The 23,485-nt window shown below is 38.9% G+C and overlaps 1 protein-coding gene across 2 annotated transcripts; it reads right to left on the bottom strand.

Moving 5' to 3' along the window:
- Positions 1–4,295: 4,295 nt before the first annotated feature.
- On the bottom strand, positions 4,296–10,799 carry DUSP12 (dual specificity phosphatase 12). 2 transcript variants are annotated; one of them, XM_068541156.1, is made up of 7 exons: positions 10,322–10,799; positions 9,240–9,353; positions 9,029–9,147; positions 8,539–8,635; positions 8,028–8,214; positions 6,467–6,499; positions 5,178–5,264 (listed from the first exon to the last, which is right to left on the bottom strand). In XM_068541156.1, exons 1-6 carry the CDS (start codon positions 10,702–10,704, stop codon positions 6,497–6,499), a joined length of 903 nt encoding a protein of 300 aa, XP_068397257.1. In that variant the 5' UTR covers positions 10,705–10,799; the 3' UTR covers positions 5,178–5,264; positions 6,467–6,496. The 2 variants fall into 2 exon arrangements, with proteins under 2 accessions (XP_068397256.1, XP_068397257.1); XM_068541155.1 differs by lacking the exon at positions 6,467–6,499 and having other exon boundaries at positions 4,296–5,264; positions 10,322–10,796.
- Between the last annotated feature and the right edge of the window lie 12,686 nt (positions 10,800–23,485).

The following is a 23,485-nucleotide window of genomic DNA, read 5'->3' as shown; positions in this document are numbered from 1 at the left end:
GCAATTTATAAGATTTTTATCCTTACCCAACTGCAAATTCGAAAATTGGCATAAAACCGAAAATAAAACCAGCAAGAGTCTTCTGTATCCACCAGACAACTTAGTCTTTTTTTTAAGAAAATCACCATGACTGAACTCCAATAAGTTTTCATTTTTTTAATTTTCAAAATTTTTATTTTTTATTCAAGTGCAGATAATTACAAAACAAGCATTTGTGTACTTATTGCCAAGAATTAACAAATATTAACTCTTCCATTTTCGTTTCAGATATTTCATAAGAAATTAAACATTGTAGATAAGGTTGAGGTCTGCATTTTCCTCTGCTTCATTTCCCTCCCTCCACATAGACAACTTCCATTATAAATTTTATGGTAATCATTCAAAGCCATTTTTTATTTTTATCATGTTTAAATATGTGTATAGATACATACATTTAGTGCTGTTTGGGGGTATTTTAATTTACATAAACTTATAGCACTAGTGTTCTCCAAGTCACTTTTCTCATTCAACATTACTTTTTGATGATCTGTGTTTTAACTGTTCTATGGTATTTCCTTGAATATATACAATATATAATATAGACTTTTCTCATTTCCCTACTGATGAACATTTGGATTGTTTCAACTTTTTACTGTTATAGAAAATATATCCTTCTATGAGTTATCCTTGTATATATGCAAGAATGTCTTTAAGATATATGCTGGATCATGCAGTAGGAGTACTGCTATTTGCCAAATTATACCAGTTTACACTCTTGTTAGCAGTGATGAATTCTCACCAACACTAGATGTAGTCAGACTTTTATTTTTTGCCTGTGAAGGGTGTGACTATAATTTACATTTAAATTAAATGTAAATTAAAGAGGTGGTGCATCTTTTCATGTTCATTAAACCTTATTTCCTCTTCTGTGAATTGCCCATTCTTCTCTTTTATAAAATTTCCTATTGGATTTTCTTTCTCTCAATGATGTGTACACCTTTAGATAGTCTATTCATTTAACCCGTATGTATATAGCAAATACCTTCTCTTAGGTTGACACTTGTCTTTGTTTATGGGGTTTTTGTCCTCTAGGTTTTAATTTTAACATAGTCAAATTTATCAAACTTTTGTTAATGATCTCTGCTATTTGTATATTGCATAAGAAATCCTTCCCTCTACTGAGGGAAGTTTTCATAGTTTTATAGCTTCATTTTACACATCCTTTTCTTTAAAAAAAATTTTTTTTAAATTCAGTTATTGCTGGGGTATAGTAACACTACTGACTTTTATAGAGCAATTTTGTATTCAAAAACCTTATTGAATTATGTAATTCTAATATTTTGTCTGTAAATCCTCTAGAATTTTCTGTGTAGACTTACTGTATGCAAACACTAACATTTAAAAATCTATTTTATTTAACATCATCATTTAAAAAATTAACATTTAATATGGAAAATTTCAAACAAACGAGGTAAGAATCTGTCACTTGCAGGAATTCCCTGGTGGTCCAGTGGTTAGGACTCTGCCCTTTCAGGGCTGAGCACTTTCACTGCCTCACTGCTGGTGTCCGGGTTCAATCCCTGGTTAAGCAACTAAGATCCTGCCGTGCGGCGCAGCCAAAAAAAAAAGAGAATTTTTTATTTGTCCTGTATAATTTCTCACTTTGTGATTCTGCTGATTGTGATATCTAGGGGCTTGATTGGTTTTGTTTTTTTGTTTCCTCATTTGTTTTTGCAAAATTTTTTTCTGGAAACTTTTTTTTAAATACAAGGAAACATTTTCAATTATCATTAAGAAATGTGCTGTTTGTAGTTTTTTTTTTTTTATATGCACATTGTTTAAGGAAGCTTCCTTCCATTCTAGTTACCTTTTTTTTTTGTCATAAATGTTGAATGTTATCAAATACTTTTTCTTTCATTTATTCATTTGCTTTCAACTTAAACCCTTGGCAGAGAAATAAAATTTGAAAGAATGTTATGTCTAGATCCATACCTAGGACTTTACTCTGGCATCTGGTAATGTCTCTTCCCACAGGTTAAGAATCCATGATGCCAAAGTGATGTGCTCAGCCACGACACATGGTCCCTTTCTAGACACACTTCTGACAACCAACTAGCCCAAATAGCTCCAAGCCTTGCTCAGGCCTCTGACAGAACTGTGCCAATAGTGTATGCCAGGAGTGTAGACAGAGCTTAGAAATGTGAGGTGGGGAGTCCACATATACGTATACACCAGGGTCCACATGAACAAATCCAGGGGTAGGAAAAGGGGGGCAGTCTGTAGGTCAGGGGCCAACTCTCACTGCATTGCCATATTTTGTCATGAAACTCCATGAAGTCAGAGAATTCTAAATTCAAACCTTGTCTTCCAGGTCATTATGAAGATATATTTGTCAAGAGAAAAAAACATTTTATTTAATAGTTTGGTAGCTTTATTTATAACTTTTAAGAGAAATAGAATGTAGGCCTCAATTTGTACCCTGCAAATGTTGGTGGGATGCCTGACTAGTGAATTTATAGCTTAGTTAAAAACTGCATTTCATCAGTACTATTAGATTTTACAATCTGATTGACATTTTTAGTATGACATCTTTAAGACAAATACCACCCTGAACAGTGAACCCAAATATTAGAATATAGAGGTTAAAAGCTCAGATTTTGGAGTAAGCCAAATCTTGCTTCTAATCTAGGTTCATTTGCTATGTAACTTTGAGGAAGTGACTTAATCTTTCTGAGCCTCAATTTCACCTGTAAAATGGGAATAATAGGATCTATCTCACGGCTGTTTTGAGGATTAAATCAAATACACATAAAGTGTTTAGGATAGTGACTGGCACGTAAGTGCTCAATAAACTGCAGCTATTTTAAGGGAAAGGTTTTTTTTTCTTAAGAATGCTAATTTTAAAAAAATGTTTATTTGGCTGCGTCGGGTCTTAGGTGCAGCACGCAGGATCTTCATTGCAGCACGCAGGATTCTCTCTAGTTGTGGCACACGGGCTCTAGAGCACATGAGCTCAGTAGTTGTGGCACGCGGGCTCCAGAGCCTGCGGGCTTTGTTGCTCCGTGGCACGTGGGATCTTAGTTCCCCAATCAGAGATTGAACCCACATCCCCTGCATTGGAAGGTGGATTCTTAACCACTGGACCACCAGGGAAGTCCCTTTAAGGGAAAATGTTGACTGCTACTAGCTAGGCACTATACTAAGTTCTTTATCTGCAGTGTATCACAAAAATCCTTGTAATAACCCAGATACTACTGTTATCTCCATTTTATGTAAAAAGAAATTAAAGCTAATGCAAATGATCTTTCAACAACCCTGTCAGGACAGAACATATATTAATCCCATTTTGTGAAGATGAGAAATGACTCCCAATTTTCAAAAGACCTGCTCACTTCCAGGAAGATGGTGATCAGTAGAGCCAGAATTATTAGAGCCACTCTCTGACTTCTACTTCAGTACTGTTTTCACTGTACCACACTGCCTCTGAAGGTTAATATTGCTATTTTCAACAAATGTGTAAATTCAAATGTTTTACATTGATATCCCTAAATATTAAAAAGAAAGGATTCCTTTTTTGTTATTTTGAGAACAAAGGCATAATGGATTTACCCCACTCCCAAAATAAAACATTAAAAGACTTTAAATCTGAAAATCTTGTTAGTGGATGTTTCACAAAACTTCAAAATTTACATAAAGAAAAGTCAAGTATCCCCAAATCATTCCTCATTGGCAAATACCAATTATCTTTCAAAAAAGATACTATTTTGTCAATGTCTCCTGGCTAGAATATAAATTACAAGGCAGAGGTTTTATCTAGTTTGTTCAATGTTATCACCTAGAATCGTGTACATAAAAGGTGCTTAGTAAATATTTACTGAATTAACAATTATAAATTCAAATAAAATCTATGTAATTTTCTCTGTGATAGATGCCACAGTGTTATGGATAGGTATTAGCTTGAACCATATACAAAACTACTGCTACTCAATTACTTTTCACCTACAAAGAGGCAATTTCATATGGTTCAACCTAATTGTTCTTAAAAAGCTTTCTGGAGTATAACATTACAAAGTAAAGAAGTAAACAGATATTGTGAAAGCTAAGACAGAAATGGAGAAATTTTTTCTCCTAAGAAAAATTTATTATACGAAAGCTGCCAAAGGCTTCAGGTCCTATGCTGAGATATTCTCAAGAATCATCTATAACACTCCCACACTTTTAAAGAGGATCATGATTCACATTTAAAATAACTCCCTTTGTGGTGTTTATGCACATATACACTTACATGTGTAAATATGAAAAATGTATTAAGAACATGGACTATATTTCTCTTTATTAGCTAATTCTGATTTCACGTAAATGTTCAAGTATCTAATTAGGTATAATTCTAACTATTATCAACGAGTAAAATAAATTCCAGTCTCCAGAGATCACATTAAAAAGCTAATCTGGACATATTACCTTTTCCAATACTCAACACATCGGGCTAAAAAAGGTGATTGAAATGCAGTTACTCCACATTTAATTTTCTTCATCATTAGAAATATACCTAACATTAATACATTTCTTTAAGTAGATTACTTCAAAAAGTATCATAGGAAAACCACATTTTAGTCAGTGTTTTACTGATGTCCTTTTCTTCTACATTTCCAAGAAAAACCCAGACTAATGTAGCTTTACTAATGTCCCTTAAAAGAGAGAAAGAGAAATGTCAAAATATGTCCAAACAAATGTGCTTTACATTTCTAGAAATAAAAGAATGTCACTTAAACATGAGTTTCTAATTTTTATACACAATTTTGTCCATCTAGACCTTAAGATTACATAACTAACATTCCAAAAATCACAACTTTTAAATATATATGAAATAAAGAAAGTATCTGGGTTATAGAAGATCTTAATATCAAATAAAGTGTAATTTACATGATTAAAAAGTTTTGATTTCCATTCTACTTAAATAGTGTAAGAAGCTGACAAAGTATAGTTTCTAAGTCACATCAAGTGATTTTTATCTTCTCATATTTCAAATGAAATGTTAATGGCCTAAAAACTGAACAATCTGCCATGAATGACAATAAGCAAGGGTAGCACATATCATCAGCAAGTTATCAAATGTCGCAAGTTTATATTTTTCTTGTTTGTGATCCCCAAACTGGCAGCATTTTCATTTCATCCACTCTGTTCTTATGTATTTGAAAAGCAGGTGTTATCCATCTACCACATGAGCACTGTTCACCATACCAGTTGAAAGAACCCAACTTGGCATTGCATTTGGGGCAAAGAAGCTGAAATAAAATAAATGTGTTACTTCATTCATTCACTTTTATACAAAACAAATAATTATGTTTGGTAATATATGATATAAAAACAGGTAAGACATGGCTCATACCTTCAAGGAGTTGACCTAATCAGTGAGATGTAATGGCAATTTACTGTAATAGATAGTAGACTACAATAATTGTGTAAGAAGTATGTTGTACTCTGGGAGTTTAGAGGAGGAATAGATTAGTTCCAGCATTAAGGGAGAAAGGTGAAGGTTGAGATGTGAAACAGAAGGTTTTGTGACTGTTCTGTGCTGTGGCACATGTGTTGACTTTTAAATCATCGACGAGCTATATAGAAAGTCTGGGCATAAAACTCAGGAACTAGAATTGATTACATAAATATCTTAAATTTTAGTCTGACAAAATATACCACATTCCTCAAAACAATTAAACATAGAGTTACTATATGATCCAGTAATTCCACTTCTAGGTATATACCCAAAAGAGATAAAAGCAGGGACTCAAACAGATATTTATATACCCATGTTCATAGCAGCATTATTCACAATACCCAAAGGGAAGAAGCAACCCAAATGTCCGTGGATAGATGAACGGATAAACAAAATGTGGTAGCCTATACATAAAATGGAATATTATTCAGCACTAAAAAGGAAGGAAACTCTGATACATGCTATAACATGGATGAACCTTGAGGACATTATGCCAAGTGCAATAAGCCAGTCACAAAAGGACAAATATATGTGTAATTCCACTTTATGAGGTACCTGGAGTAGTCAAATTCATAAAGACAGAAAGTAGAATGGTGATTGCCAGGGCCTGGTGGGGGTGGTATGGGGAATTAGTGTTTAATGGGTATGGCATTTCAGTTGGGGAAGATGGTGGTGACAGTTGCACAACAATGTGAATGTTCTCAATGCTACTGAATTATACACTTAAAAATAGTTAAAATGGTAAATTTATGTTATGAATATTTTACCACAATTTAAAAAACCCACATTCACAATATATGTATGTCATTTATGCTGTATACCTTCAACTTATACAGTGCTGCATGTCAATTATATCTCAAAAAACTGAAGAAAAAAATGTATCACAAAGCTGAGATAAGCAACAGACTGGAGAAAATATCTGCAATATACTACACGAAACTCTAGACTATATAAAGAACTCCTACAAATCCATTAGAAAAAGACAAAACTCACAGAAAAATGGGCCAAGGACATGAAGGAAATTTACTGTAAAAGAAAATATAAATGGCTCATAAGTATATAAAGATGTTGGTCTCAGTAGTAGTCATGGAGATTCAAATTAAAACATTTTAGGATTAACATTTTTCATTTCACAGACTGACAGATTGACAAAACCTTACCAATTTTACAATATGCATTATGTCAAGGGTATGGGGAAATGAGTACATGCATTCAACACTAGTGAAAGGCAAATTTGTATGGACATTGTTAATGTCAGCCCAGACTATCAGTAATATTTAAAATGTACACACTCCTCAAGCCAGGAATTCCACTTTTAGGTATATATTCTATAAGAAAATTCAAATAAGTGTACAAAGAAGTATGCACAAATGTGATCTAGAATATTTCACAAAAGCGCCTTTATCTTGTGTGTTTTCCGGGTTAAATAAAAGCAGCAAGGGAATTCCCTGGCAGTCCGGTGGTTAAGACTCCACACTGCCACTGCCGAGGGCCCAGGTTCAATCCCTGGTTGGGGAACTAGGATCCCACAAGCTGCAAGGCACGTCCAAAAAAACAATAAACAAAAGCAGCAAGGCAAAAGCACAAGCCACAAAAGAAAAAAACAGATAAAGTGGACTTCAACAAATAATATCATCAAGAATGGGAAGTGACTGCTGTACAAGGTATATTTGGTAGCGATAAAAATGGTGATAGTTGCAAAAACCTCTGTGAATATACTAAAAACCACTGAATTGTACACTTTCAATGGGTAAATTATATGGTAAGTGAATTATACCTCAATAAAGCAGCATTATCTGAAACCGTGGGTTTGAATATAGGGTACCTCTTTCTAGGCAAGACACTAACTAATGCAAACTAAGTTTCCTCACATATAAAATGTGAATATATATGTGCTCGATTTTATAAAGTTATTGTATTCTTCAAATGAAATAATACAGTGAAAAGGTTTCATAAAATACTCACCATACAAACTTATACAAACTTTAAACATCATTATATCTTAGATTTAGAATATCTTTAGATTAATATCATGTAAACCTAAAGAATTGTGGCTGTCACAGGATGCTCATATGAGCTGCATTCTTTAGAATTAACAGGAAATGAAAAAGAATCTCATAACAAACATACAAAACTGAAAGATCAAGAAAACAAATACACGGAGCCAAAAGAGAAAAAAAGGAAGATTAAGAAGAAATTTAAAATCTAATTTTAAAATCCGTGATTTGCCCTACTTCTTACAAAGTTCAAGTTTTGTTAAATATATTCTAATTAGTTTGTTAGTCTTAATTTGAAAAAATACAAACAATAGCCTTAAAAGGAATTAATTAACTTAGACCAACAGCTTTCCACCAAAAGTGGTTCACTATTTTACGTCAGCTGGTTTTTATTTGACTAATTTATCTTTGATAAAGTCTTGTCTACATTAGAAAGATACTAAACTTTAGAAAGAAAGCAGTTAAGATGGAGTAAAATGCTAGCTAAAATATGGTTTAAAATGAAAGGAACAAAATATAGATGACATAAAACCGTAGAAAGTAAAATGTGTTCTCACCTGTCCATCCATCACTCCCAACAAAGTGGATTCCATCCACTGCACAGGTTCAATGAAATAAGATGTACATTGAGCCTGACTCCCTGTAGTAAGCATGAGGGATGGTGTCATTCTCTTGTGGGCAAAGGCTATAGGACCACTTCCTTCATTATGATCCAAAATGCTAGAACTTCGAAATAAAGATCGCCTGCAACCCCCAAACAAACAAAAACATTAATGACTTGCAAAAGGATGAAAAAATAGATTAAATGTGCAGTATTTCTTAGGGGGCAAATTAATATAACATTGATTATGCTACTTTAATTTTCAATAACCTCAAGTAACCACATTACTTTTACTTTTAAGAATTCATATTCTTCTTGAAACCAGATTTGAATATGAAATTTCTGTATTATTCAATTAAACAAATTCCTCCTACAAGATTTTAAGAAACTGAAACTTTCAGTACTTTTCAGCTATTTCAGCTATTCTGAGACAAAATAAAATCTCCAGAGGATACAAAATATTTTACCTGCATTTCCTACATTTGTAGAGAACCCCATCTTTCAATCCTTGTGTAATGGCGGATGGGTCAACAGCAAAGAGTTCTTGAGGTAAGTTCTGCAATTCTACATGACACAAAATATATCCATTTGTCAAAATCAACTCTGCATTTTCAGACAAAATTCAGCTAATGTCAAATTGAGGCAAGTAGGGCTAACTTCAGAAATTAAAAAAAAAAAAAACTGTCCATTGTTGAGAAATCAGGATGAGGTAGGAGGGCACAGTGATCAAGCCCTTGGGTTCCAGGCACAGACTGCCTGAGTTCAAATTCAAGCCAGCCACTTACAAACCTTGTGACCCTGAACAAGCTATTTCTTGCTAAACCATGGTTTCAAAAGGAAATAAAAGTACCTATCTCAAGGGATTGCTGGAAAAAGAGATAATGCACCTGAAACATTTGGTGTCAGAGTAAACAGCATCTGGAAAGGACTGAACACATACTACCAATTATTACTCACCTGGATACTTCTCTGTAACCTTTTGTAAACGATACTGTTTATAAACTGCACTAGAGGTATCTACTTCACATCCCATTGCCTGGTATAATTTCAGTTGCCACTCAAACCCCTCATTCATCCTGCAAGGACAAACAAACATAGAGTTAATTTTTCTTTAAATAAATAAAATCACGTCACAAAAGCAGAATTATTACTACGACAAAAAACTCACTTAGCCTCTGGTTTGATAGTCTTAAGGTTTTCATAGGCTTTTTCAAAGGTAAGTTGGTCAGTCTTCATCATAAAAGCAGTCATTACAGCCACACTTCGACTGACCCCTGCGTGACTGAAAAAGAAACCTTTAAAATATCAAATACCAACAATTTAAAAAACCCAAAAAAACCCAGCCCCCCATTAACGGTAAAGTTCAGGTCCACTTCTTGTCTGCTTCTTCTACTCAAATAAACCTTTTGCCTCTGAATTACTACGGCTGTACAAAAGAATTATTCCCTTATTTCCTTATTCATTTTGAATTCTGAACCATATGAAGGTATTACCTATTCAAAAATAATTACACTAATTTTTTTTAACATTTTATAATGGCTTCAGAAAAAAATCTAAACTCCTTTGCTGGCTTAAGGGCCCTGGAGATCTGATCCCAGACTTCTTTCCCTTTTATCACTACCTTATGTCCTTTATGTAATATTTAGAACAAATGCTGGCAGTAAAAGTGCTGGCTCAATAAATGTAAACTATCGTTATTACACTCTTTTTGCCATTGCTATCACCTACGCCATCTTTCCCCTAGGAATGGCTTAGGGATCCTTTACGTCCTAACCAATTTTTCTCTCCCCAAACTTCCCCTACATCAGCCACCACGCCTCAAACAAAAGCAATGAAAATAATCTCTTCCTCTGAAGTTTGAATAACCTTAACCTTTGTTAATCTCTTACTACACATCTCGCATCCTAGTCTGCATTACAATAATCTGGGTATGTGTCTGGCTTCTCGTGAACAGATTTAAACTCTGTAGGTGCAGGGACTTTGTCATTTACCTGAAGATTCCTCCTACCTCCGAAACAAAACTCAGCTGCTGCAGAATGAACCAACACAAACTGAATGAATGAAAGCCTGCACGCCATCAGGGGCCCGCCTCCTGCCCGATCCTCTCTCAGACACAAGCCTGTGCGAGAGGGAGGAGAAGGTTCTAGTGGCTGACAGCCCCTTCGTCCTCTTCTGGGGCCTGGGAGAAGGGTGAGGGGGGCAGGCTGGAAGCGTGGCGGTGTTGCTCTCCCCACGGACCCGGCCACTCACCAATGCACCAGCACCGCGCGGCCCTCGGCGCGGGCCTGGCCGAGGAAGGCCACGCACCGGTCCAGATGGCTAAGCAGGTCGGTCTCGGGTTTGTCCAGCGCTGGCACGAAGAGACTCCGTAGACCCTCGACCCCAGCCCCCGTGTTGAAGTCGGTCTCCTCCGAGTCCACCGTCAGCACGGCCGTGATGCCCGCCTCTCTCAGGTGGTCCGGCTCCGCGACTGCCGCAGCTCCACCCAGGAACAGCCCCGGCCGCACCTCCAGCATGTGCTCAGCGGAGCTGGCCCGGGTCCGGCAGCCGGTCGTTCGCTCGCAGCCATGGCTCCCGTACTGAGGCTCCAACATGGCGGCGCCCGGAGGCCGGACTGCGGAGGGCCCTACCATCGAGTAGGGGGTCGGCTAGAATGTCCTTCATCTAGGACCAGCCGGCCTGAGTTGCGCCGCCGCTCCCTCGGGGGACCACGTCGACCGCGGGAATGTGGATTTACTGGGGGAAGGTGACGTAACTGCGACTGGGGCGGAGCTAAACCTCGTTGAGAACCACTTCTGGACCCTTGTCTCTACCCGGCTACCCCAACTTGGTGGGAGAGGATAAACTAACGCTAATACAGGGCTTCTCAGGCTCTTAGTGTTGAGATTTTCTGGATTTTCTGCAGGAGCAGAAAATGGACTCAAACTGAAATGATGGTCCCATCAACTGAATCAGCAGCATAATTTTATGCATTTGAAATAAAACATTTTTTCAATGCTTATGAAGCCATTTGTTTGTAGTTCTTCTCTTGTGACTATTTTTCCTTTTTTTTTCTTTTTGTCCCGTTTTTTATTGGTATGTGAATCCTTTTCTTGTTGATGTATACTGTTCTATATATTTGAAGATATTAATCCCATGGTTTTGTGTGTCAGTGCCCTCCAGCCAAAGACCACCAAGAATCCACCTGTAGTTAAGTAAATTGGGTTTATTACTCAACCATGAACTGGAGAATTTTGGGAAATCTAAGTAAGAGAGTGTTAGGAAGATCCTATTACAGGATTTGAGGTTGTATTAGATGAGTTTGGGCTAAGGGTCTAAGGAACTAAGCCTCTAAAGAAGCAGGACTTTGCTCTGGATTGGATGCTGTCAGGAAGTGGGGGTGATTCTATGACTGGGTATCTTAATAAATCTTACCTAAGGGAGGGAAGGCTAGAGAGACACTAAAGCTGTAATTGGTCAAGAAGTAGCAGTCAGTCATGGTACTGGCATAAAGACCGAAACATGGACCAATGGAACAGAATAGAGAGCCCAGAAATAAACCCTCACATAGATGCTCAAATGATCTTCAGCAAGGGTACCAAGACCACACAATGGTCTGGGCAACAACTTTTTGGTTATGACACCAAAAGCAATAAGTGGGACTATGTCAGACTAAAAAGCTTCTGCATAGCAAAGGAAGCAATCAACAAAGTAAAAAGCAATCAAACCTCTGTAGAATGGGAGAAAATACTTGCAAACCATAGATCGCATAAGGGGTTAATATTCAAAATATATAAGGGACTCACACAACTCAACTGCAAAAAAAAAAAAAAATTAGAAAATGTGCAGAAGAACTGAATAGAGACTTCTTCCCAAAGAATACATACAAATGGCCCACAGGTACATGAAAAGATCCTCAGTATTACTAATCAGCAGGGAAATATCAAAACAAATCAGAACCATGGTGAGATATCACCCCACACTTGTTGGTATGGCAATTTTTAAAAAGACAAGAGATAACATGTTGATGAGAATGTGGAGAAAAGGGAACCCTTGTGCACTATTGGTGGTAATAAATTGGTACAGCCACTATGGAAACAGTATGGAGATTCCCAAAAAAGTTAAAAAATAGAACTACCATATAATCCAGCAATCCCGTTTCTGGATATATGTCTAAAGGAAATGAAATCAGAATCTTAAAGAGATATCTGTACCCTCATGTTATTCACAACAGCCAAGATATGGAAATGACCTAAATGTCCACCTGTGGATGAATGGTAAAGAAGATGTGATTTGTATATCACATCTAAGTATTATTCAGCCATGAGAAAGTAGGAAATCCTGCCATTTGTGACAACATGGATGGAACTTGAGGGCATTACGCTGAGTGAAATAAGTTGGAGAGAAGAAGACAAATACTGTATGATATCACTTATATGTGGTATCTAAAAAAACTGAACTCATAGAAACAGAATAGAATGGTGGTTGCCAGGGGCTGGGGGCAGGGAGAATTGAAGAGTTGTTGTTCAATGGGTATAGAGTTTCCGTTTTGCAAGATGAAAAAGTTCTCTAGATCTGATACACAAAAAATGTAAATACAGTTAACACCACTGAGTTGTACACTTAAAAATGATTAAAAGGGTAATTGTATGTATTTTTTCATCATAATTTTTTTTTAAGTAGCAGTTAGTCATTTGAGCTAAAATAGAGGTATGTTTGGCATTTTGAAGTTGGACAATGTTCATGTTTTATCTGTGTTCAGACATGATTACGGTGGTCTTGTTTTTGTTTTAAGGACATAAAAAGATTTATTACTCACATAATGAGGCTTTCTGGAGATAGCAGGGTGACTCACAATTAGGTCCAAAAATGAATTGAGAAAGCAGAGACAGAAAACTGGCTTGGGGTTTTTATTGCTGTTAGAGTACGGGCCCAGAGTGAGGATTCCCACGTGGGCAGGGAATTTCATGGTGGTCTTGTTTTTGTCTTTCTTCATCATGAGCTCAGTGTTGCCTTGTCTGGGGTTGATGTCCTGTGAAATTGTTTATATTCAGCAAGAGGGGTAAAACACCTAACTGTGAGTGCCCGGCCAGCTGTAGCAACACTAAGGAAGATCTACCTCATAGTTCCAGGCCAGTTCCTGGATGCCAGGGCCTGCTTTTGTCTTTCTCATATATAACTTTATAATTTTCAGAGAGATTGAGATTCGGGGCAGGGACACTTGAGCCCCATCCAAGTCAGATGGAGGAAGCAGCAAATGCTTCTGCTTGGGAACACTTAAGTGGGCAGCCTGCAGGGATAGAGGAAGAATGCTATTTTCCCTTACTCCCACCACAAGCTGTGAACCTCTTCAGGGTAAGGACTTGGCTTTTTCATCTTTGTATCCCCCACAGAATTTGGGCTAATGGTGCTGGTTACTCCATCTTTTGAATGTTAGAAATGGAAGGGAAAGGAGTACCAGAAGAGACACTACTTCCCTCTCAATGCCATTTCCTTCCCCATCCCAAAGGGTTTACCTCAAGGGCTCACTTAGTGTTTTTGCCTGGAGAGTCATGTTAGCGGTCTTCTGAGCCCCCAGTTGAATCAACTCAACCTTTCTCACTTTACAATCCTGGAAACGTCTACTATGTGTCGGGCACTACAGTAGATGCTGAGGCTACAAAATGAATAAGAGTCTTTGCCCTCGAGGAACTTAGAGAAAAGCTGGAGTAAAAGATAAGTAAATAGCCCAATTATTGTTCTGATAGAAGTAAGGGCAGATTACTAAGGATTACTAAGGTAGCATGTGGGAGCTGGGCATCTAACCCTAATGGAAAGGGAGTAATCAAGGATAGCTTTCCAGAGGAAGTGATGCTTGATCTGGGTCTTGCAAGATGAATGGAAATTTGTCAGGCAGAAAGGAGGGAGGTGAGGCACTTGCTTAATTCTCCCAGCACATTCCAAAGAGAAGTCTGTCTTCAGGGGGACTGCCCTTGACCAGCTCCTGGGAGACGATCTCTGAGCCCCCAGAATAACCTGACTGATAAAAGTGTTTTTGAATGCCTGAAGCCCTGGGCCATGGTGTATCAGTTTGACATCTGGGAGGCTGGAGATTGAGTAGTTACGCTCAGTCATGCAGGAGCTGCATGCCTATGTGACTGGCCCCCAATAAAACCCCTGGATACCAAGTTTGGGTGAGCTTCCTGTTTGGCCATACTTCAAGTGTGTTGTCACACATCATCACTGGGAGAAAGAAGCAAGTGCCTCTGTGACTCCACTAGGACAGGGTATCTGGAAGCTTGCACCTGGCTTCTCTTGGACTTCACCCATGTACCTTTTCTCTTTGCTGATCTGAATCTGTATTCTTTCACTGGAATAAGCCATAACTTTGTATAATTGCTCTTCTGAGTTCTGCAAATCCTTCCAGTGACTCAGCAAGCCTGAAGGAGCCTGGTGACCCCTGACACAGCATCCATTGTCTAGTATAGTGAAAAACTAGAAACATCTAAATAAATGCAAGTAATGGAGTGGTTTAAGAAGTTGTTTTATCCATTCAAGAAAATACTAGGCAACTATTTAAAAAGATAACAAAGGAAGTGGTTGATGCTAGCTATATTATAAAATTTTTTAAGATGGTTTACAAATAGAAAGCATGTCTGAGCATATATATGTCTATATATATATGTATGTATGTATATGTATATATACATATAAACTGTTAACAGTGGTTATTTCTGGGAGCTGGCATGAGGAGACTTACATGATAGGCTTTATACACTTCTTTCTATATAGTTTTAATCTTTTTTCAACAGGTATTATTAAAATTATTCACTGTTAACAATCATAGATATTGATATTCTGGAAAAATGGAGGGAAAAAAGAATTTTAAGGGTTAATTTCCTGGACATTTTATTAAGATATCCTAATCATTCCCTCAGCTTTATAAGTTTTCTGTTGGAAATGAGCTTTTCTTCCTCAACTCCCTAAAATGAATATAAGTTCCTTCAAGGATGGGAGTAAGAGACACTTCTGAATTGTTGTTGAATACCCACAAAGCCCGGCTCAGTGAATATCTGTATCAGGGGGAATAATAACGCCTCAATTCCTGAGGCTGAAGTGTATTTACCAGCTTCTGTATTTTTACTCCTAGCCACTAGTTGGCACCATGTGCCCTTTGGCAAGATACATTTTCTGTACCTCCCTTGAAACAGGGGAAAATGAATATGGCAACGTGCAAAAAAGCAGGATGTTAGGCCCACGGAAGGAAATTCGTCTTTAGAGGGGCGGCTGGGTTGCTCCCTGTCAAGGAGGAGAGAAGAGGCTCTATGTCCTAGCACTGGTAGGCGCACGTGTGCGCGCACACACATGTGCACGATGTATCAGTTCATTTTATTACGAGCAAGCCCACGTCATTGATAAGCATGAATTAGGCAAAAATTCTAAGAGACAGTCTAGTATGGTGTGGCTTGCATTTTAAGAAGACACCCACCCATTCTATGTAACGTGGCCTAATCACACGAGAATACACATCACCCAGCCTTCCCGTTCTTTGGTTTTCTTCTAGAGCACAGTCACAAGTATGATTCATCAGTTTCATCTTTAAAAATATTTGCTGTTAGTGCGTATGTGTGCTGAGCAATGAGCAGGGAAACGTCCCCTCTTCTGCCCCATTGCCTCCCCATCATGGTCCAAAGACAAGTTCCTCTTTCTATCTCCAGCGTGTTGCCTGGGCCCTCCTACACCCAATGAATTATCAGTAAATGTTTGCCAATTATGTTCTTAATGGGACTTAAGATCTAGGACAGTTATGAAGATACACATGAAATGTACTTTAAGATCCCCAGATCAAAATGTTGAAGAAAAATATAAATGGGTGATAACAACATAATTCTATTACTTTTTCTGTGTTCATGAGTAGAAGGTGTATACTTACAAAGTGATGAGTTCAGATTTGGTACTGTCTTTGAGGGGCACAGTCTGAAGCCAGAGAAAACCCAAGTCTGAATCCCAAACTGCTTCTGACCCTATTACCTACCAATATGTGATTGTATGCCTGTAGAAAGTTATATGATTTCTTTAAGCCTCAGTTTCTTCACCTGCAAAATAGGAGTAATTATAGTCATATTACAGAGCTCTAACAAGAATTAACTTATCAACATGTGTTATTAGTGGGAGAAAGAAATCCCAAGCTGAACCATTGCATCAGAAGCAGCTCGGAGAGGATTCCATGCAGGAGAGGCTGAGCTGTGGTGAGGGAGAAATGGCTGCAGATGGCTTGTCTTGAGGAAGCTGCTGAGCAGAGATAAATTGCTGAGCGTGATCAGTCCAGGAATTCAATGGTCATGAGATTTAGCAGAAAGTGGATCCTAACTACCCATCCAGCTACAACCACACCCTGAAGTCCACTTACTAATGTAGAGTCTGTGTCTTGGTAAAGATGTGTCCTCCTTCCCTAGAAGGGCATCTATTGTCAAGATTCTGAGGGAATAATTTCAGCTCCACAAACCCTGGGACCAGAGATGACTGAATAGAGTTGAAGCCCCCTCGTTATGTAAAGACAACTTGGTCAACTGATCCAACAACTCCTCCTGCCTTATTCCCAACTGCGTCCCCCACCCACCCCCTGTATTTACAAACTCATCACATTGTAGGATTATCCATATGAGAAATACTGGGGCAGGAACTGGCTGGTGATATCTGGGTCGTGCTCTCAGTTCCTTTTTTGACTCAAGGAGAAAGTGGTAAACAAAGAGTCAGATGAGTAGAGCAAAGGAGACCACAGATGTTCCCTGTTGCGTGTCAGAGGTTTGCTGGGTTACATTTTGCAGAACTCCTCTCCCTCCATTCTTCCCCAGACAAACAAAATACAGAGAATGGCCACAGTTGCCCCTTCCCAATGCCACAACCTTTGGAGCTCTCTTGCAGTCTAAATGTAGTCAAGTGTGTTGTAATGGAAGGAGCTCTGGACTTGTATGCACAAGTCCTAGACTTAAGTTTTGGTTCCATCATGTATTAATTATATAACGTGGCCAAGCCAGTTAAGCCCTCTGAATTTCAGTGACCTCACCCCAAAAAGGCAAAGCTAATAATGCCTGCTCTAACATTCCCTAAATGATTTTAGACTATAAATATCGGAAATCCTATAAACTTTTGGTCAGTCCACAGAATATTTCTAAATCCTTTAAAATGTTGTTCCTTGCCCCTCCTTACTACCAAATATACTCTGCTGCTGCTTCTAAGTGTGTTTCATATCCACTGTCTCATATTTTTCAAGATGTATTTCTTTGCCCACGCCTACCAATAATTGCTCAACACCAGCCATGAGAACTGAAAACAGAGATAGGCCATTTATAAACGTTCAAGCTGGCAGGACAAAACTGCCCAAATAAAGAGAAAAAAACTAGATTTGGATGTTCAATAGAAGCATTTTTATATGGTCCCAAAGTGGGGATGCAGCATGGCATAAGATGAAGCCCTTAGACTCAAGTTTCCACTCTGCAGACAGGGGTGCGAATACCCAAATCATGTGTTAAACTGACAGTACAAACAAAATGCTTGGGGGCTCAGACAGGGAAAAAAAAATATAGTAACTTATTTTGGCTGGAGGAAACTGGGAAAAATTCTCTGGGAAGGTGGCATTTGAGTTGGGTCTTTCCCACAGGTGAAGGAGAGAGAGATGAGGGAGAAAGGGCTGGAAAGGTGGTGGAAAGACAGGGATCAGTGAGGGGGAGGACACAGGGATATGAGGGCTAAGACACTTGAGAATGTTTCATTGAGTATATGCCCAATATGTCTGAAAATGAACGATTTGTTTTGAGGCTTCACAAGCGATCCTGGGACATGTGTTCAGTCCCACCAGCCACGTCCAGTCCTAATAGCAGCCACGCAGAGTTGCAGCCCTTGTGGAGGGAAGGGCCTACTACATGTCCTGCACAGGCCTCACCTTTCCACAGCCCCTTTCACGGAGGGTCTCAGAATCCCTTAGTGAGGTCACTAAATGGAAAATGGATAGTGGGGTATTAAGTGGATGAGCCCCATCTGCTTCTATACCTTTAGGCTGTCAAACCATTACTGGTTGCCTCTAATCCAAAATGATGCAGGTTAATGCAGGAATGTCTTGTAAGTACTTATAAAAATAAGCAGCTATATTAGCTCTAATATTATCAACTATAGAAAGCATGGTGACTCTAGTTAATCATACTGTTTGAAAGTTGCTAAGAGAGTAGATCTTAAAAGTTCTCAGCACCAAAAATAAATTGTGTAACTATGTATGGTGAAGGATTTTAACTAGACTTATTGTGATGATCATTTTGCAACGTATACAAATATTGAATCATTACTTACAGACCTGAAACTAGTGTAATGTTATATGTCAATTACCTTACCTCAACTGAAGAAGGAGAGGAGGGAGAGGGGAAAGGGAAGAAGAAGAGGAAGAAGGAGGGGGGGTGAAGGGGGAGGTGTGAGGAGGTGGAGGAGAAGAGAAGAAGCATCCACTAGGGGCCAGCATGAGCTTACCAAGAATAGTCTTGCCCTGATAGCCTGTTCTTTTTCTGACAATGACTCGACACGCAGATTAGGGGAAATGCTCACCCACTGAATCCGTACTTCTCCAGTCTTTTAGACAGATCTCCTTGTAGATAAGGGTGAGAAATATAGACTGGATATTAGAGCAATTGAATAGGTTGGTAATTGGTTAAACAATTGTACCCAAAGAGAGAAAAATGGATCCATGGCAATCATGAGAGAAATTTCTAGTGAGATAGAGCCATCATCTAAATTTCTTTAATCTGTTTGATTCTACTTTTTTTTTTTTTATAGTGATTTGGATTACGGTGCAGAAGACATGCTTACTAATCTGCATGTGTTACAGCTGAGAGGGAGTACATTGGGATCCAAAATTGTCTTATTAAGCTAACAAAGACAAAATTCAAAAAAGATAAATATAAGATTCTGTACTTTGGTCCCCCAAATGAACTACATAAATATAAATTGGGGGTCGAAGAGGTATGCCTTAGATGAAAACAGTGTCTTGGGTGGGTTTGCAAGCAATAAGCTTAATGAGGCTGGACAATATCACTTGCCTCCTGGGAGAGTAGTTATTCTTTAGGTTACACTGAACTCCTTGTCAAAAGACCTGAGCTCTATTTCTACCCTCACCACTCACGAGTCATTTAGTCTCTGTGTCTCCATCTCCTGATCTCTAAAATTAACAAATTGGACTAAATCTCTAGGTCCTTTACAGCAGTAAAAGCCTAGGTAGGACTCACCCCTTTATTGTCTGTGGAGGTGGGGTGAACATCCACTTCATTACCTTCTCAAGTGCCCTTCTGAACTGCAGAGCCTGGAAAGCTAACAGGGACTGAGACTCCCTTGCAGCTAGGTACAGGGTCTAACTTAGGTCTGGCCACTCAGAAGCCCTTGGACAACATATGGAAGGTGAAAGTGAGGCAGAGGCTATACTTGTGCAGCTTCCGGAACCAGTTTGAGGAAGCTGTTGGTTTTTTCTGCAGTAGCAATAGCAGCGATCCCAGTGTCCAGGCACTAGCTCTGTGGTGCTGAGATGAGAGGCAGGACCCTGAGCATCCATTTCTTGGACTATAGCAGACAGGATATGTTGAAAGCACAATTCATGGCGTGATCAAAATGCACCTTTTTTTTTTTAACATCTCTGTTGGAGTATAATTGCTTTACAGTGTTGTGTTAGTTTCTGCTTTATAACAAAGTGAATCAGCTATACATATACATATATCCCCATATCCCCTCCCTCTTGCGTCTCCCTCCCACCCTCCCTATCCCACCCATCTAGGTGGTCACAAAGCACTGAGCTGATCTCCCTGCGCTATGTGGCTGCTTCCCACTAGCTATCTATTTTACATCTGGTAGTGTATATATGTCAATGTCACTCTCTCACTTCGCCCCAGCTTCCCCTTCCCACCTCCCCGTGTCCTCAAGACCATTCTCTACATCTGCATCTTTATTCCTTTCCTGTCCCTAGGTTCTTCAGAACCATTTGTTTAAAAATTCCATATATATGTGTTAGCATACGGTATTTGTTTTTCTCTTTCTGACTTACTTCACTCTGTATGACAGACTCTAGGTCCATCCACCTCTCTACAAATAACTCAATTTCATTTCTTTTTATGGCTGAGTAATATTCCATTGTATGTATGTGCCACATCTTCTTTATCCATTCATCTGTCATGGACACTTAGGTTGTTTCCATGTCCTGGCTATTGTAAATAGTGCTGAAATGAACATTGAAAATGCACCTTTTTAAAAAAAAAGTTTTTGGCCTTGCCACATGACATCTCCTTTCCCTGACCAGGGATTGAACCTGGGCCCCCTGCAGTGGAAGTCTTAACCACTGGACCACCAGAGAATTCCCCCAAATGCAGCTTTTTTAATCTTCTATAATCCATTTAAAATTCATTCAGTGGGGTAAACCCCTGCTCCCCTTGCTTCTCAAAGTGTGACCCAAGATGCCAGCACTGGCATCAATTGGGAACTTGTTAGAAATGCAGATTCTCAGGCACCACCCCAGACCCACTGAATCACAATCTGCATTTGCAGAAGAGCCCGGGGTGATTCATGTGCACTTTAAATTTTGAGCCAATCCCTGCTTTTTGTGCTTCTCTTGATAATGGAGAGTCTTTTAACAACTTTAGGTCACAAGCATAGTTTCAATTTATGAATTAGAGTGCCCAGTCCTAGATGTTAATCAGACCTTCAATCTTAATTCAGAGTTAACTTTGTCCTCCTACTTACTCAGTTTAGGTCCTGACTTGGGAAAGGAGCTTGACTGGTTTCTCTCTCTCTCTCTTTCTCTCTCCATACCTCCTCCCTTTCTCCTTAGCGTCTGTTTCCTTTTCACCTCACCTAGGCCAAAGTAGGAGAGAATAGGGAAGGGAGGGAGGATAGATAAGGAAGTAGAAAGTTCTTTGGCTGGGCAAATAACTTCCTGCTCTCTCAGCTTGGAGGTGACTGGCCAATTCTTTCTCTCATGGGCACTTCTGTGGACTTTTTAGAGGTGTTTGTTTGGGGGGACTGCTCTCCTCTATTCAAGGCAGATGCATCTTTCTTCCAGGATTGCACTTGCACCTCTTTTCTCAACCCCTAAGAATCTAGATTCACCTCCAGCTTTTTGGTGTTTTTTTCAACCCCTCCTTATTGTACGGGAACCCATGCCAGCTCTCTGTCTTTCATGGACTATGGAAATACATACACACGTGGCTTTGCCCCAGCAACTTCTGTAGTGCAGAATCCCAAAACAGGCTCTTCCATCCTACAGCCACAATTCACCTGAGCTTTCTCAGGGGTGAGTCAGGCTTAGTTCCCTGTGTCTCCCTACTGTGGGCAACACATTTCAGACCTCTCTGGGTGAGTCCATGGGCATCTCCCTCATTAGGCTTGATGAGGAGAGGGTAAGCTTTCCAAAACTCCCCACTGTGAGTAAGAATTGTGATGGAGACTATTCACATGGCAAAGAAACCTTCACAGACCTTCTCTCTTCTCCATACTCTGACCCCTTTTTATCTCCTTGATGTGATTTCAGAGTCCAAAAGTCAGGGAACAGATCCTTAACCATTTCCTTTGTAAATTCTGGGTATGATGATCCGACTTCAGAATTCCATGTCTCTTGTATCATGAAATATCAATTTGACATCCTGTCACAAGTGCAATTGCTTAATTGTAAAAAGTAAAAATAAAATTCTGCCTTCCTGCCTCATTCTCCCTGGACACACCCACCTGAGAAACGGCATTCTGTTGTGGGTCCCACATTTTAAACCAAATATAAAGAAATTGGAGATGTGCTCAGAAAAGCCAGGATGGGGACTTCCTGGTGGCACAGTGGTTGGGAATCCGCCCGCCAATGCATGGGACACAGGTTCGAGCCCTGGTCCGGGAAGATCCCACATGCCGCGGAGCAACTAAGCCCGTACGCCACAACTACTGAGCCTGTGCGCCTAGAGTCCGTATTCCACAACAAAAGAAGCCACCGCAATGAGAAGCCCGCGCACCCACGCACGGCAACGAAGAGTAGCCCCCACTTGCCGCAACTAGAGAAAGCCCGCGCAGCAACGAGGACCCAACTCAGCCAAAAATAAATAAATTAAATAAGAAAAAAAAAGAACTCTGAATATTAAAAAAAGAAAGAAAAGCCAGGATGGAGAAGGAACTCAAAATTAGGAACAGTTGAAAACACTGAAACAAAGTCTATCTTTAAGAAAACTAAGCATAACCTAAGCAGTGTCTTTAAACATCTAAAGACCTGACAAGAGGACCAGGAATTAGATCTGCTCTGTGTAACCCTAGGAGGCACAGTGAGTAGAAGCTATAACAAAATCATTTTGCTCATTATCCATAGGAAGAATTTTCTAATTACCCGAGCTATCCTGAGATAGAGTGGGCTGTCCTTGGGAGGTAATAAGGACCACATCCTCACAAAAAGTCAAGTGTGGCCATATGTCAGGAGAAGTTTAGAAGGTCTCAATAAGTGGTTTCTTGGTTGAACTAAACAGGCTTTAAATTCCTTTCAGATTTTTGAGAACCTCCACTTCAACTCAAAAGAAGTCCACCTTTAGTCTCAGGCTACATGTAGTGTCATATGTAACTTTTTTTCTAGACATTTTAAAATGTGCTCTCCAGATTTGCTTTTAGGGTGCATTTTGTATTTTATTAATTCTAAGAAATAATTTTTTTCAAACTACATTTAACATCTTTGAAACCACGATGCATCTTATAATTGTTGTCTTGTCATAGTTTTCATTGCTTAAAGCAAGCATGAACATTAAAGTACTGGCATCAAAATTTAAGAATGGGTGTGAGCATATTGGGAGAAATTTCTAGAGATGAAGGTGAAATATTCATAGGTTGTGAGGAGAAGTGGAGTGAGTGGTGATGCAGACATGTTTAGCAACATTCCTGAAGTAGAAGTCAAAAGTAAGCTAACTCCAGATAATTGCAAAACCAGCCTAAAAGTCTGGCAACGGTAACTGTTACTCTTGTTATGGCTTCTTTTAAGAAACGCTGCGTTACTAATGCTCCTCACAGGAAAGAGTATGTTACAAGAATGGGAAAACACAGACTTGGCTAAATCTGAGTGGAAAAGTGTTTCAGAAAAGTCAGACTCTGAAAGTGAAATAGTTTTAGGAATACCTTACCCAATTTATTTCCCTTATAGTGTCCTTTTTTATGAATATTTAGAGTGATTCTGATTTTTTAATTTTCTGTTTCTAATTAAGCCTAAAAGACATCGTGTGGCTACTTGGCCACAATTTCCTTTCTTAGTGCTCTCTTTAATGGTGCAACCTACAGTCAATGTCATTTTAGATTCAGTGAATTACAGTCATAATAACAATTTACTGCTTCTACCAAGTATGTTACTTGCATAATCTCTTTTAATCCTTCTAGCAGTTCCGTAAGGAAGATACTATTATAATTATGCCTTGCAGA

This window comes from Eschrichtius robustus, chromosome 3 (genome assembly GCF_028021215.1).
Source record: "Eschrichtius robustus isolate mEscRob2 chromosome 3, mEscRob2.pri, whole genome shotgun sequence".
Taxonomy (NCBI): domain Eukaryota; kingdom Metazoa; phylum Chordata; class Mammalia; order Artiodactyla; family Eschrichtiidae; genus Eschrichtius; species Eschrichtius robustus.
This window is presented reverse-complemented; position numbering and strand designations above follow the sequence as displayed.

Bases quoted from the DNA above. Each gene is read 5' to 3' on its own strand.
- DUSP12 (XM_068541155.1), bottom strand. From the start codon at position 10,704: ATGGTAGGGCCCTCCGCAGTCCGGCCTCCGGGCGCCGCCATGTTGGAG. The intron at 9,148-9,239 runs GTGAGTTTTTTG...TTGTCCTTGCAG, and splicing joins ACTATCAAACCAGAGGCTAA to GATGAATGAGGGGTTTGAGT. The intron at 8,636-9,028 runs GTGAGTAATAAT...TGTGTCATGTAG, and splicing joins GGTTACAGAGAAGTATCCAG to AATTGCAGAACTTACCTCAA.